Source organism: Centruroides sculpturatus, unplaced genomic scaffold (genome assembly GCF_000671375.1).
Source record: "Centruroides sculpturatus isolate CEXI.00-Female unplaced genomic scaffold, Cexi_2.0 scaffold442, whole genome shotgun sequence".
NCBI classification, from domain to species: domain Eukaryota; kingdom Metazoa; phylum Arthropoda; class Arachnida; order Scorpiones; family Buthidae; genus Centruroides; species Centruroides sculpturatus.
Genome location: NW_019384718.1, coordinates 211,187 through 226,912, shown reverse-complemented (window position 1 = coordinate 226,912; position 15,726 = coordinate 211,187). Strand labels below are relative to the sequence as shown.

The 15,726-nt window shown below is 34.7% G+C and overlaps 1 protein-coding gene across 1 annotated transcript; it reads left to right on the top strand.

The window, feature by feature from the left end:
* The first annotated feature begins 10,296 nt into the window (after positions 1-10,296).
* Positions 10,297-15,726, top strand: LOC111627966 (glycine receptor subunit alpha-2-like). Its single transcript, XM_023371670.1, has 8 exons — positions 10,297-10,469; positions 11,232-11,314; positions 13,031-13,098; positions 13,167-13,390; positions 13,461-13,543; positions 13,628-13,762; positions 13,829-14,196; positions 14,262-15,726. Exons 1-8 carry the CDS (start codon positions 10,411-10,413, stop codon positions 14,400-14,402), a joined length of 1,161 nt encoding a protein of 386 aa, XP_023227438.1. The 5' UTR covers positions 10,297-10,410; the 3' UTR covers positions 14,403-15,726.

Below are 15,726 nucleotides of genomic sequence, written 5' to 3'. Positions count from 1 at the left end.
CAGTGTTCAAGGTACGAAGACCGCTTGGCCACTGATGGGCACTCGCTTCGTATAAGACGTAACGTCATGTTAGTATTATTATAAAAGCAAAACTTCTTTATTAGTTAATTATTTTCTGTTTTATTCGTGACTGATTTTGATAATCTTCGTGTTCTCTTCTTCATCGATATCCGATCGATATCCGACTCACAGACCCATGCTACTTTTGCAATATGTATTCGTTACGTATATACTGTATATAGGTAGACAATTCATATCACACATAATTTTTACTAACGCTGGTACTACAAATTTATGCAAAATTCAAATTGAATAATTTTACTTGTCACACATACTCAAATATATAATAAATTCAGTACGAGTATGACTGAACTTGTACTTTGTGTTGAATGTTCGATATTCGTGCTGAATAATCCAGTTTAAATAGAGAAAAGGCCTAGAAACGAGTTGCGTAACTTTTCCGGCTTTTATGAGAGAGAAATAACTGAAATTGTATGTGGCGCCATCTGTTATAACATTTTCTTATATAAATGTTTATATATTTCTAATTACAGTCATACCCCGGACTTACGCGATAGGTGGGACCGAGCGATAACCGTGTAAGTCGAATTCGCGTAAGTCGGGGTATNGAAATTTGTAATAAGATACATAATGCGGTTATAATAAAATATTATGCGATTATTTTCGCATAATTAAAATTAATATGTACTGTATTTATTTTTTAGAAAATACAATGGAAGTGGCTCATCCCCCGCTTCCAATGACGGCACGCCACTGGCTTTTTAAACTCAGACCATGGCCATTGTAACGTGTGTTGCTACTTTAGATGTTTTGTATCTCCAACTTTCTGTGCATCGTTTACGTTTAAATAACGACACTACGTTTCGTTAATTGTTTGCCCTCGTTTTGTTGCGCTCACATCGATGCCATCTCAGAAGTTTTTAAATATACAGCTGTTACAGCTATATTTTCGCTATTAGTTTACAGGCAAGTATTATTAGGTCTTTGATAATAGTATACAGTACGTAGGCATTTTTGTGTAATGAACTTGACAATTAAATTATCTTTTTACTGATATTTACTTTACATAATTTTCAATTGTTTTATGAATTCGCAAGTCTAAAAACAATTCGTTTTTTACATTTAATTGCGGTTCGGTAAAACGTCAATTTAATTATACCAGAGACAGCTTGTACTTTTTTCTCCAACAGTGCACAGCGCAACTGTTACAGATTTCATTTCTGCTTCATATAAGTTTGTTTGTTCTGTTATGGCAACGCAACACTTGGGCGATCCGCCTAGGGAGAATGCCTTCCGAGAGGTATTTTTAGGGAAATTAGCCCCTATTTTTAGGCGTTACAGACGTGGAGAAAACCCGGAAAACTCCACGTGGCTAGCCCGTTCGTGCAAGGCGAGAATCCACGACCAAACTCCCAGTGTTCAAGGTACGAAGACCGCTTGGCCACTGATGGGCACTCGCTTCGTATAAGACGTAACGTCATGTTAGTATTATTATAAAAGCAAAACTTCTTTATTAGTTAATTATTTTCTGTTTTATTCGTGACTGATTTTGATAATCTTCGTGTTCTCTTCTTCATCGATATCCGATCGATATCCGACTCACAGACCCATGCTACTTTTGCAATATGTATTCGTTACGTATATACTGTATATAGGTAGACAATTCATATCACACATAATTTTTACTAACGCTGGTACTACAAATTTATGCAAAATTCAAATTGAATAATTTTACTTGTCACACATACTCAAATATATAATAAATTCAGTACGAGTATGACTGAACTTGTACTTTGTGTTGAATGTTCGATATTCGTGCTGAATAATCCAGTTTAAATAGAGAAAAGGCCTAGAAACGAGTTGCGTAACTTTTCCGGCTTTTATGAGAGAGAAATAACTGAAATTGTATGTGGCGCCATCTGTTATAACATTTTCTTATATAAATGTTTATATATTTCTAATTACAGTCATACCCCGGACTTATGCGATAGGTGGGACCGAGCGATAACCGTGTAAGTCGAATTCGCGTAAGTCGGGGTATGACTGTATTATAAAATAGCGAAAGACTTAATTTCGAAAGTATGTGTCAATATTATAGCACAGAGTAAATGCTATCCACAATTAAAATCTGCATAAGGTTTGACGCCTCACGAGATATATCACGTGGCCACCTTTTATCTTGGTCCAATGCACCCTTGAGAACCGAAATTTAATAGCAGCTATGCTTTTTATATATATAATTTACCTTTCGAAATTTCGTTTATTTATCTTTATTCCGTCCTAAGATATAAATTAAAATACGGGTAGTTTTTTTAATTAAATACACACACACACACACACAATCTTTTATTTAGGTACATATAAAACGTACATTTCCGGTACCGCATAGGCATAACCGGATTAGTTATATTTGTAACTATATTCAACAATTATTTAATAACCAATCATGAGTTTTTAATTAAAGTTTTCAATTAAAGTTTAGGATTATTCTAGAATAAAGATGAAGACATTATTAATTAGTAAAATAGTTTGTGATATAACAATATTATAAATTATTTGTGACATTTCTTTTCTTATCAATAATTATTAATATTTATATATACATATATAAGTTTTCTAACAATGTCTTTAAGTATTTAAATAACATATATATGTGAGGTGAAACATAGTTATTTAGTTAACAAAATATAAACAATTTTTAATACAATTGTAATGAATGCTATAAGTTTAAGAATAACAATAACATTTATGATTATTTATATTCACATATATAAATTGTGGTTTGTATGATATGTTTTATTTAATTTTAATTTTAAAATTCTATAATAAAAATTTATATTAGAGAGAGTAATATGACAGTTCATATTTGGATATGAGAGAGTGAATATAACAGTTCATATTCATTTAACACTCATTCCAATTTGCCTGAAGATCCTCATTGATCTTCAAATCACAAGACACTCCTTGCAGTCCACAAGCTGATCAACAACAGTTCGATTGGAGAGTTCTGAACAACATTCTTATTCAGTCTCTACGGCACCCCTTCCCATCCACCTGATGATCCTCGAGTATGATCCTGGGAGAGTCACAATCGATGAGTTCGCCACGCAAAATCACCGGGATGAATCTTGAAAGAGTTTCACAGATCGACGAGTTCATAGTTTTTCAGAAAGTCACCTTCTAGAATTTCTGTCCTTCCAGCCCCACCAACAATAACTCAACAAAACACCATTAATATGTTGTGAGACTCGAAAATTTCTCCAAAATTCCTCTAATCATGGATTAACCGATTATTGAAATCAATAACAGTGTATCGTAATTTTGAAGTTACGCTGTCACAATAATTTGCTATACATCAAGACCGCAACACCGATCAAAGCAATGACAATCACAGAGAGTCTTAAAAGTTACATACTGAGTACCCAGAATTTATTAAATACTGTTAGGTCCGAAGTACCATGATGTGCAGAGGCATTACGAGTATATACATATATATACGAGTTGAAGGCCCTCCACTTACATACACTATGGCTTCGTTAATCGTATAGAGCTATTGTTATATGTGCCGTAGTTCGTAAGTTTGTAGGTAATTGGTTTATGGTGTGAACACCAGTTATTTGTTTTTTTAATTTTTGTAGAAATTAGATTTAATTTGGTGCTTTAATTATTGCTAAAGCAGATGCACTATCGCTTATAATGATGATGTTTTTGAGTTTGTATTCTCTGTTTGTCCACCATCAATTAGGTATGTATTGTGTTGATATCGTTGTATTTTTTAATGAGTATTTGTAGATAGTAGAACATTTCCTTGTTATTAATCAATTCGTGTTGTGTACAAGGCCAAGAAATACCTAGCTGAATAGCAATTGTTTTTAGGTCGAGTCTTTCTTGTTCAAGCATTAGGCAGTTGAATATATAGTGTTCACTCCCATCAACATCACCACATATTGAACATCTATTGGTGTTTAAGTTTGCAAATCTATTTAAGTACTTTGCAAATTTTCCATGATCAGTGAAGAATTGTGTTAATAAGTGTGTAGGTTGTATCCAATGATATTTGTATATGTCCTTTATAATTGGGAAGAACTTGTACGTAGTTTTCTCTTTGTATGTATTCCATTTCTGCTGCCATTTATACAAAACATCATTCCATAAAAGTTTTTTAGCTGTCTGTAAACTAATTTTGTTGTATGATATCGTTAAATTTTGGTCATTAGTGGCCGACTTAGCCAATTCATCCGCTCTTTCATTCCCGATAGTTCCTTCGTGTGCTCTGGTCCACATGAAACTATAATTGTTTTTAGAGGCAGTTATTTGTTCTTTAATTTTTGTAGAAATTGGATTTAATTTGGTGCTTTTAATTATTGCTAAAGCAGATGCACTATCGCTTATAATGATGATGTTTTTGAGTTTGTATTCTCTGTTTGTCCACACAATGGCCTCCAGAATTGCAATCATCTCAGCCTGGAAGATTGTGGATAATTCACCCAATTTAAATGTTTGATGATATATTTCAGTGTTGTCAGAAAAAACAACAAAAGCGCACCCAACTTTGTTTTCAATTTTTGAACCATCGGTATAGATTATGATATCTTGATAAGAAATATTCTCTTCAATTTTTATAGGTTGGGTACTGGGATTTTGACTCATTCGATATGGTGTTGGGGTTTCTAATTCTGATGCCAGAATATTGCATTCATTAGTCGATATATCTTTGCCCCATTTTAAATTGAAAATACGACTATAATATTCTATATGTAATTCAATTGGGGGTTTTTTTGCCAGTACTTGTAGAGCCGCATTTGGAGCAGTTCTATAGGCCTTAGTAAGAAGGATGGTGGCTTTTCTTTGTGCAGAAGTCAGTTTTCTTTTTGGATGTATTTTAGAAGAAGCCCATCCCCATGATCCACAAGCATATGTTATTATGGGGATAAAGAGTTGGTTGTATATTGTATCTAGTGCATTAAAAGTAAGGCCCCAGGTATTATGGGCAACTCTAGAAAAAGCTTGGAAAATTCGGCCTGTACGATTGGTAATGAATTCAATATGTTTGTCCCAGGCAAGTCTGTTGTCAAGAATTACGCCTAGATATTTTAGCGTTTTGTCAATGTGTATTGACTTTCCTCCCATTTTAATTGTGGGAACCCTAAGAAAGAGGTTGGGACATCTAGGTAGGTTGAAAATTGTGCCGTTTGTTTTATTTGTATTAAATCTTAGTTTATGATTTTCTCCCCATTTATATATTTTTTCCAAGACAGTAGTTCCTTTTCTCTCTAGTTCTGCTCTGGTATTACCTGCAATTAATACTATGACGTCATCAGCATAAGCAACCATCATGTTTTGCCCAAAGTTCTGTTCGAGGAACAAGTCAAACATAATTGTCCAGAGCAAAGGACCAAGGACAGAACCCTGGGGACAACCTCTTTCAACGTCTCGAGAAACAGTATTATGTCCTTGTTGTATAATTGCTGTTCTTTCAGATAAGTAATTATGTAGAATTTTATATAAATTCCCGGGACACTTTTTCCTACTAAGTTGTAACAGTATTAGAAGCCACCATGTACTATCAAAAGCTTTACTTATGTCTAAGCTTATCCCGAGTACAAATCTATTGTCATTATTCAAAAGATCTATTATTGTGTTATTTACAAAATACAGTTAATTAAATACAGTCGACCCCCCTATAACACTGTTGATTATTCCGTTTTATATGAATTCCATGTTGTACGAGTCACTTCGATTTTACAAATACGTAGGCCGTTCACAGCCCGGCACACGTATTTGAAAAATCGAAGTGACTCGTACAACATGGAATTCATATAAAACGAAATAATCAACAGTGTTATAAGGGGGGTCGAATGTAATTGCTTTTGAATAACGATAATATTGTTTATATTTTGTTGTCTTTTATAAGTAACAATTATACACGAACCTCACTCACATGTACAAGATACTGTAAAAATACCCATAATGAATTAAAAATCACACTTTAATAAAATCGTAAAGAAAAAAATTAATTACGGAAGGGATTCCATACAGAGAACGAAACCACAACCTTCAGGCCTGGAACCTCAAGGCAATGTGCCCAGTATTTGAGTAATTTTGCGGTGTAGTTCACGACACTGCAAAATCCATCATTTTAAGTGCACATTTTTCGATTGTTTAGAAATTGTATCGTTTTTTCTTTGCTTCAACTAACTGATAGTTATTCTTTAAATTAAGCGTGTGCAGAGTATACTTATAGCTATCAGTTACACACTGTGTCGCTACCTTTAATGTGCGCATTCCGATTAGATACTGTCTTAATATTGCTATTAGGGTTTTAATATTTAGGTATCAAAAAGTCAATTCCACACTAAAGGTGCCAAGTACACAAAGTGTTTATTATTTCAGAATATGGGTGATACTTGGGATCCTGAAAATTGCACTGCTGTCATGACTGAAGATGATGTTTCGGTGATATAGGCAATGATTAAAACTTTTTCTATGTTGAATGGTTTTATTTGATAATAAAATTAAATATGTGGAATTTTTTACTCAATCCTAGTGGTAGGCAAGTGCCCGTTTACCTCCTTCTGCGGACGCTCCGGAACATAGATAATGCTGTGGACGTATATAGCGTTACTCATAATCCGTCCATGTTGGTTCCTTATTTCTACATGATTTGATATATTAAAATTATAAAAGATGTTCTTATTACCGTAAAGAGCCCAATAAGAATTTGAAAAGGTCCCAAGTGCACGCCTGTATATGAAAACTTTGAGAGTTGCGGTGATTTTAACATAACTGCGGCGTGAAACCAATCTTTGTGTTTACTGTTGTTCCATTTGTGTTAAGATCACTGGAGGACATGCTGTCATTCATAAGCACTGAAACCGAATAGAAATCTGAATTTGGATGAGAGTGGCGCTTGTAACCTTTTAATTTTTGCTAACCCCAATTAGTTTAAAACAATTGTTATTTACGAAGCTCGAACTACGGTTTAGATGTTAACAATATGGTGACTTCGTACATGAGTACTGTACTGTAAAATAAATAGTCAGCCCATTAATTGTAACTAGTTAAATGTATACCCTGAGAAGGGTGGGTTTTGGTAGTAGCCTACCTCTCTGAAGAAGTCGGGATCGAATCCAGAAGGGGCAAAAAAATCTCAAGTATTGTTCGGAATGGTCCGTCCGTACATTCCGCGCCATCCACTGTGGGCCTAGCCAAACCCGTAACGGCTTTGCTAAAAAGACCCTCTTAGTGCCCACAGGGCAGAAAGAGTTTTAAAAAATCAAGTTCGTGCTCTGGATAATGCAAAGGCCCTTTAAATTAAATGTATATAATGTAAAGCTCGTATTGAAGTATATTTGACTAGTACTGAATTCCCCGATGGATGGCTGGGGCTGTTAGAGTCAATCTATCTCTCTGGGGTACCCAGGATCAAATCCGGTCAATCGAAAAACCCGGATATGCCCACCAGTGGTCGAGTGGATGAAATCACTGAAATAACGGTCGGTTGTGCCGTACCAACGGGCTGGGCACGTGGAGTTTTTCGGGTTTTTTCGCGTTAGTAAAACTAAATAGGGATCAATTTCCCATAGAAAGTCCTCCCGAAAAGACATTCTTTCGGCAGCAGAGGCGTAGCTACCGTGGAGCAGTTGGAGCAAACTGTTCCAGGCGCGCGAATTACGAGGGCGCCAAGTTAGAAAGACCAAAATAAAAACTTGTAAATACATTTGTAAAAATATAAAATTTGATTTAATAATTATCAATTAACGATTAGATTCGAATCCGTTCGACAATTATGTATTACACTTTTCAAGCGCTTATCTCCTACATATCTTGTCGCGTCATCTGATAAAAATATTCCGGAACAATTAATCGGCATATTCCTTCGACATTCACCTAATTTTGGACCTCAACTGCTTCGATTTAAAATGTATTTTTATAGTCAGGTAAAAGAAATTACTTCTATAAGCTAAGTTACTGAACTACTTTTATTTTACACCGCAGCCTCAAATAGGTTCTCCCACATTATTGCAGCATGCCTCATTTTTTTTAACTTTACGGGCGACGACAAAGAAGTTTTTCAAAACTACAATTAATCAAAGCTTATTTAAGAAGCAGCGCGTCACAACACCGTCTTAGCTCCGGTTACTATATCCAGGGGCGAATCTACGTAAGGACTAATATGGCTTAAGCCCTGAGCCCCTAAGTGTCAAGGGCCCACAAAAATCGAATTATTATTATAAATTTTTAATACTTTTACATTAACAATGAGAATTTATCGCCCTAGGCCCCGATAAAATCTAGATCCGCCCCTGACTCTATCAATTGAAAAAACAATAGCTTGTCAACTTGATCTGAAGAAAGTGATTGACCGATTTGCAAACGAAAACAGAGAGGAAACAATTTTAAAGTGTTTTTTTTTTTATGTATTATTATGTATTTGTTATGAAACTAAACTTGCTTACATTTTATCACTAATTTATATATTATAAATATTATTAGGTACTCGTACTTAAAGAATTATATTTTGTTTTATTATTATATTTATACTAGCATACGAGCCCGGCGTTGCTCGGGCAGAAAGTAAATATAGCAAAGATTAATATTATTAGATTATAGGCGATCTTATACGTTTTCACCGGGTGCAAAAATTAGGTCCCCCCTCTCTCGAGACTAATTAGAGAACTTTTAGATGGGTCTAAAACTACGCTCGATTTCTCGCAAAAGCGTAAAATACATCATCTAAAATAGTACAGTTTAATCAAGTTAAGTTTTTCAGGGTAATCCTTAATCCTCTCCCTCTCCTCCCGCGGGGGGAATCTCAAAAAATCCCTTCTTAGTGTACAGTACGGTACATAGGGGCAAGCCGCTACTAATTTGAGATGGAGAGAGTATATTTTAAATTAAATATGATTAAAAATTGCAGCCTAAATAAATAATTGCTTGTCTATTGAAGGAATTAATGGCTAACAAGACAAAAAGTGGCATTAGAAATCCATTAGTAGGTGCCTACTATTGTAGAAAACGAGGCAAAGTATGTCAATGAGTCATACAATAATATTCTATTCTCACTAAAATCCGACTATAAAACTGGTTTTAAAAATAACAGTAAATGTGGATCGAATTGAATTGATGGAATAAGGCGAAGTAACATGCGGGCGATCTGCCTTCTGACAGGACTTTCTATGGAAAGTTTAGGTGTTAAAAACCTGAAGAAACCCCCGAAAACTTCACGTGACCAGCTCAACACTGGCCGACTCACCACGGCCAGTGTTCAGTGACTGATGGACAACAATAAATGTGACGTCAGTTTAGCAGCCATACTGAAAAATTAATTCGACTTCATTATTCAGAGGCATTTTAAGTGCATCTATGTCAATGCCAGATTCGGCATGCCCTACTTATCACTGGATTAAACACTTAAAATTATTTATAAAATAAATTGTATTTGTTTGTATGCGGGAACACGATCTGCCGAGAGGAAATGCCACTCTGGAGGGATTTCTATCGAAAACTGGCCACTATTTAGGTGTTATAAACGTAAAGAAAACCCGGAAAGTTCCACGTGACCGCACCTTTAGCTAGATGCGAACCCAAGACAGTGTTCGGTGGGTTTTATACACCACCCCGGTGGGCCCAAATTTTATAAATTTCACTTTTTCTAAAGAAAAATAAGCACGATTAACCGGTATATTATTGATAACTCGTAGGTACGTCTACAGAACAGGTAAACAATGCAGTTCTTTCGATACTAGTAAATTAGGTAAACACAAGCGATAATATAACCTGTATAATGTTTTGTAATTATGGAAACAGTTTTTGTATCGAAAATTTCGTTGAATGTTGCATCAAATACCTATAAATTCTCGTTGCATTAGTTAGCTCTTTAAAGGGGGTCAACATTTCCACTTGCTATTGTTACGTAGATATGACGTAGTTTTAAAAAACCAATTTTTATAGTGAAATTTTATATGTTTTTACTTATAAATCTCGTATAAAAGTAGTGTTAGGCTGTAGGGCTTGTATTATTTTTTTGTATCTATCTATATATAACGATCGGTTTTATATAGATTATATTATATAGAATTTTTTCACCGGAATTTACTGTCGTATCGATCGAAAACGGATAAAATATAATTACATATTTAACGAAGGGTAATAGTAATTTGCTGTGATTCACAGATTCCTCTACAAGATAATAATCACAGTTAAAGAGGGAAAGTTTTCCAGGAACTTGGGCAAAGTAGCGTGTCATTTTGTGACGCAACACAAACCTTGCCAGACTTATTTCTGTAGGTTTTAGGACACAGAAAAAGGTACTTTCGTTTCGGCTTTGTATCGGAGCGGTCGAAAGTCATTAGTACTCCACTCCGCATCTCGTTCCTAACTGTTCACATGCTCGCATCACTATTGACGTTACTCTCTGTTATCTGCTCCTCTTACGCCTTCCAATGGTGAGTTTACTCACTAAATTCTACTTTATTTATTTATTTATTATTAAAATTATTCTTAATATAGTTAAATTATACACTTAAAGGTACTATAGTGAAGTTATGCTTGTCGGAATTATTATAAAAGCATAATTTTTGAAGAAATTCTCAAGTTAAGGAAATTATTATAATTTAAGTAGTACAATGGGGGTTTTTTCTTTTATTATTGTTTAACTTACAATAGTAATTGCTTAGCATGTGATCCACACTCAAGGAAATCCGGTAGATTGACGTCTTAAAATTAATTTTTTGATTGTTAGAATACAGGAATTTATTTGTAGGTTAATAAGTAGTGTGACTCATACTAATAAGCCCCAGTATAATAACGCTTTGAAGTAATGTTTTATAACTTAGCATACTTAATTTACTTATAATAAACATATATAAACTATAGAATTATAGATAGGTAGACCTAAACATAATTTACTTCGATACTAAGATGCAGTGTAAAAATGTAAAACGTGGCATAACAATAAATAAAATATGATAATTATATAATGGAATAACAATTTATAGACCCCCTAGGCGCCTTAGACGAGCCCTAAATTCCATGTCTGTGCCCTTGACTGAAAGTATCAAGTAGTTAAGTGTCGAGAGACTCGTATTGCACCTGGCAAACAGTATTTGCTGCCAAGTCCGGAGATGGTGCCAAATTTAAATTTATCGTTATTTATCACGTTTCGGCTCCAAATTATACTCATAAATGCTCTCCTTTTTTTAACGTAGCTCCGGAGATCGCTGTAAAGGGTTGAAATTAAGCGATATAATACCAGAAGGTTACGACAAGTTCAGCCCTCCTATAGAGAATGGTGAGTATATTTAAAAATATCATTCGCTTCACTCCTAAGTAAGAATGTAAATTGCATAATTTAAGCTGATGAATAATTAATTTAAACGATTAGATAATTTATAAAGGATAGACATATCGACCTATTTTCAAGGACTTCATAATCGCCTTAACCTTTCAACACAAATTAAGACCCGTTCCGTTTTTATAAACAGGTTACTAAATCAAAAATTACATAATGCATACTTATTATAACATGCAGAAAGTATTCTGCACATAATTAACTACACGAATGAATAAATTGTCTTTTGTGGCCCTTTCTACGGGGCCGTAATTGCGAGTAAGATAAACAAGCTTGTAACTTAGGGCCTGGCATTTTTACGTGTATCATTCGATGAGAGGAAGGAAGGACCCGTTATATTTTATGATTTAGGGCCTTTCTACACTATTAAATATCACTTCAGCCGGTGGCAGATTACCCAATATTCATACTAGGAGCGCTCCGTCTTTGGGGGGCCTCAAACATTAGCCTATATAGCAAAATGATAATATGCCTCTAAAAGTTTAATGAACGCCTTTAAAAAACTTATTATTTAAGGATTTTATTGTCTTTTTAATATATATATAATCGCTTCTACGTAAAGGGCCTTATAACGAAATTGCTCCTAGGGCCTCAAAGGAACATAATCCGCTGCTGTCTTCGACCATGTTTAATGACTCTCGTCGCTTTTGGTAGTGTTAAAATACACGATGTGAGATCGCTGCTGTTGATAAATCTAAAAATAAATGCACCTGTCTACTGTTTATGACATTAATTAGTTACTTAATTATGAAATTGGATAAGTTTTACGTTAATTAGAAGAAAGATAGAATGACAAAACCCAGATTTGTTTTGCTGGTTATGTACGAGTAAGGCCTTGGTGAATATAGGGCATTAGTCGCTTAATCAGAGTTTGCAGCTCGAAATTATGAAAGTATTTGTGAATACAAGCATAATTTGCCAAACTGTGGGGGACCAAATCGTTAGGTTATTGACTAGGTTCAAGTGAAAAAAAAGGTTGTTAACCTTTTGTCTCAGTTATTTTCATCTCCAAACCGTTTCATCTTATTCGACCATTGCGAAATGCCGTGTAAAGAATGGGTCTTTTTTTTTTGTCACCAAGAAGAGGAATCCAAGTTGACACTTCTGAGGACGGAGTTTATTTTAGGAGAAATGCGAAAAAATGTCACGTTGAAAACTTCCAAGGGTGGGTGCAATGCGTATTGGCAAAGGGGTAATCACGCGATCTTTCCACTCGCATCTATATTTATCAAAGCATGCAGTTGTTGCATGTCGATGTACTGTTACGAAATTAATCGAATATTAATAACTTGATGCCAAGATGCCAATTTCCTATTTCTTCTAAATATATCGATGGACGATTGGATGAAACCACCGTACACTTATCGTGGGTTCTCGCCTGGTCAACGGCAAGTGACGGATAACTCAATAGGCGCACTAGGACCTCGTCGTCTCGAGGGGCCTCAAAAATTACATAGTAAAAAGATAGAAGCATAATTCGCTACCACCAACGTGGATTTTCTTCGCGTGTATAAGGGTCAGTTTCTTATAGAAAGTCCCCGGTGGCATCTCTGTTGGCAGATGGCCCGTGTGTTGCATTGCCGTACCACAGTTAAACTGTAAATTCCGCGTATTTTCTAAGTTTCTAAAATGGGAAAATACATTAAATATTTTCAGGTAAACCAACCGAAGTTGAGGTTTTCATATCAGTTCTTAATATCCGATCCATACGCGAGACGACAATGGTAAGTGATAATATAATTTGATATTAAGTTAAGTTAAAGGGTCTTCACGGTTACTTTTCTTTTGGCAGTCTTATCACGCCGATATATTCTTACATCAATATTGGAAGGATAACAGATTAGAATACCCCGAAAATGCTACTAACAAGATACTTTTAGACGAAGCGTGGGGGAAACAAATATGGAAGCCGGATATTTTGTTCAAGAATTCCCTGGAAGGAAAGGTGCAAAATATTATTGTACCTTACACTTATGTAAACTTTTATCCGGATAAGAAAATATTCTTTGCATCCAGGTAATTATTAAACATCTTGAATTACATTAAAGAGGAGTGTAAAAACTTAAAAATGTCCCCGAATCTTCAGGTTATCTCTACAGCTCAGTTGCGAGATGGATCTTCATAAATTCCCTCATGACTTTCAAACTTGCGATATTTCTATTATGGGACGTAAGTAACGGAGTTTTTATTAAAATATTTCACTAGTTATTTGATTAATTTCTTTAAAAAAAATTATTAAATTTCACTCCATAGTTACGCATCAAGCGGACGAAATGGTTCTCAACTGGAAAGATGGATGCGGTTTGCAAATCACAGATAACGTTTTACTCCCTCAGTTCGACGTGGTCAATAGCAGTTGCAGCAGATGCGAAAAGTCGTATCAAATCGGTAAGGATTCGTTATAACGAGGTATCTTCCGGTACGTAACTTAAGCAATGTGTTACGCTGTTACAGGTACATTTTCGTGCATCACCGGATCTATACGTCTGAGGCGAAGAACCGGGTATTACACAATTAACGTCTACGTTCCGAGTATTCTTATAGTAGGAATGTCCATGTTAACATTCTGGATTCCTCCGGAAGCGGTTCCAGCTCGCGTTACTTTAGGCGTAACCAGTCTTCTAACCATCGTAACTAAACAGTATCAAGCATCTCTACCATCCGTATCGTATATAGTAGCCATGAATGTATGGATGTCATCGTGCATCGCATTCGTCTTCTGCAGCTTACTCGAGTACGCTCTAGTGGTTTCGCTTAAGAAGAAACGAGACAAGAGAGCAAAACTCGAAGCCAATTTATCACCCTTAACAACTACCGAAAAGGTAATTTTAAACGTAAATAAGAAAATAAATCGAATTTTGAGATGATTTTCGCATTTTTTTTGCAGGTTGCAAGCCGCGATCCCGAGTGGAAGTCGAGGATTAATCGATACTTCAAGGACGTGGATCCCGATAGAGTGTCTCGAATCTTGTTCCCTGTTGCATTTCTCTTCCAAATTGCCGCTTATTTTTTAAGATACGGTTTATAAAAATCGATTTTTTTAAGAAAAGAGGCGTATCCGGTATCTCATACTTCATTATTTTATCAGCTATCAACTAGAAAAAACAGTGAAAATGCTCGTAACTTCTGATGGAATGCACTTTCATTTATTTAAATCTCATTATTTTTACATAAAACCAAATTCATTTCCGCTGTTTTGAATAACTAAAAATAAAACACTTCATTATTTTTAATAAAAATAATTAATTTTTAAGTGTTATCCGCGTCGCCATTTTCTTATTTTTTTTTAAATAAATGTGTGTTTGTGTGTTTTTTTTTTATTTGTTATTTCGAATCGAAGTTATTACGTTAACAATGTATTCGTCCAGTACGTGACACGTTAACAAATTATCCTTGACCTATAAAACGTCACCTATTTAACTAATGTTAGAGAATGTAGGATAAAGATGGATATATTATTTAAAATTTAATAAAATATATGGAAATTAATAAGCATTTTTTACTATTGAATTTCCAAAAGTCTTGTGAGACATTACGCTTATGTATGCATTATTTTATTTTTTTCTTTTTTCAGTTGTAGATACATATAGGAGCGTAATTATCGAAGCGTAACTCTGTTTACACGCGCTTTCCCCCTACACGTAATTGGATTTCCACAAGAATGGCTCACAGATTACAAATATAACACGGGAGTAGTGAGTTAATATGGCTCTTTTACGTACTTCTAACGTGATATGCAGTTATATATTCGTATAAAATTACGTAGAAGCGACACACACACACACACACACTCTCTCCCTCCCTCCCACATACTACATAAAATGATACAAAGTAGCATGAAATCAGCCATTATGGTTCTGCTAATGCGATTTCTGTTTTTTATAGTTATATATTCCTATAAAATCATAACTATTGAAGTAACTTACTCTCCCCCCATGTACTTTCATCAAGAATGACTCAGAAAACAAGTATAATGCCGTGATTCGTGAGTCATTATGGCTCACCTATGGTATATGCCTGTGTTCCATACATCGTATAAGAGCATAATTATTCAAGCGTGACTCGCTCTTCACAAGTTGTCCAGCCTATGTATATAATATATTTACATGACTCTTGTATTATATATGACCTTTATTTGTATATTTCTACAGTATATTGTTGATTTTGACTAATAGTATAGTTACAAATAGATTGTTTGTGTGAATAAGATTTGGATTTGCGTTTATCATGTTTTTGTGTTTATTTAATTAATAATTGAGTATTAATTCTTTAAAAACGAATTGTTACGATTCGTTAAACATGTAACTTTTTTTTAATAAAGATACTTTTTTTCCTGTTTTATAAATAATAAA

Bases quoted from the DNA above. Each gene is read 5' to 3' on its own strand.
- LOC111627966 (XM_023371670.1), top strand. From the start codon at position 10,411: ATGCTCGCATCACTATTGACGTTACTCTCTGTTATCTGCTCCTCTTAC. The intron at 13,763-13,828 runs GTAAGGATTCGT...ACGCTGTTACAG, and splicing joins CGAAAAGTCGTATCAAATCG to GTACATTTTCGTGCATCACC. The intron at 14,197-14,261 runs GTAATTTTAAAC...TTTTTTTTGCAG, and splicing joins CCTTAACAACTACCGAAAAG to GTTGCAAGCCGCGATCCCGA.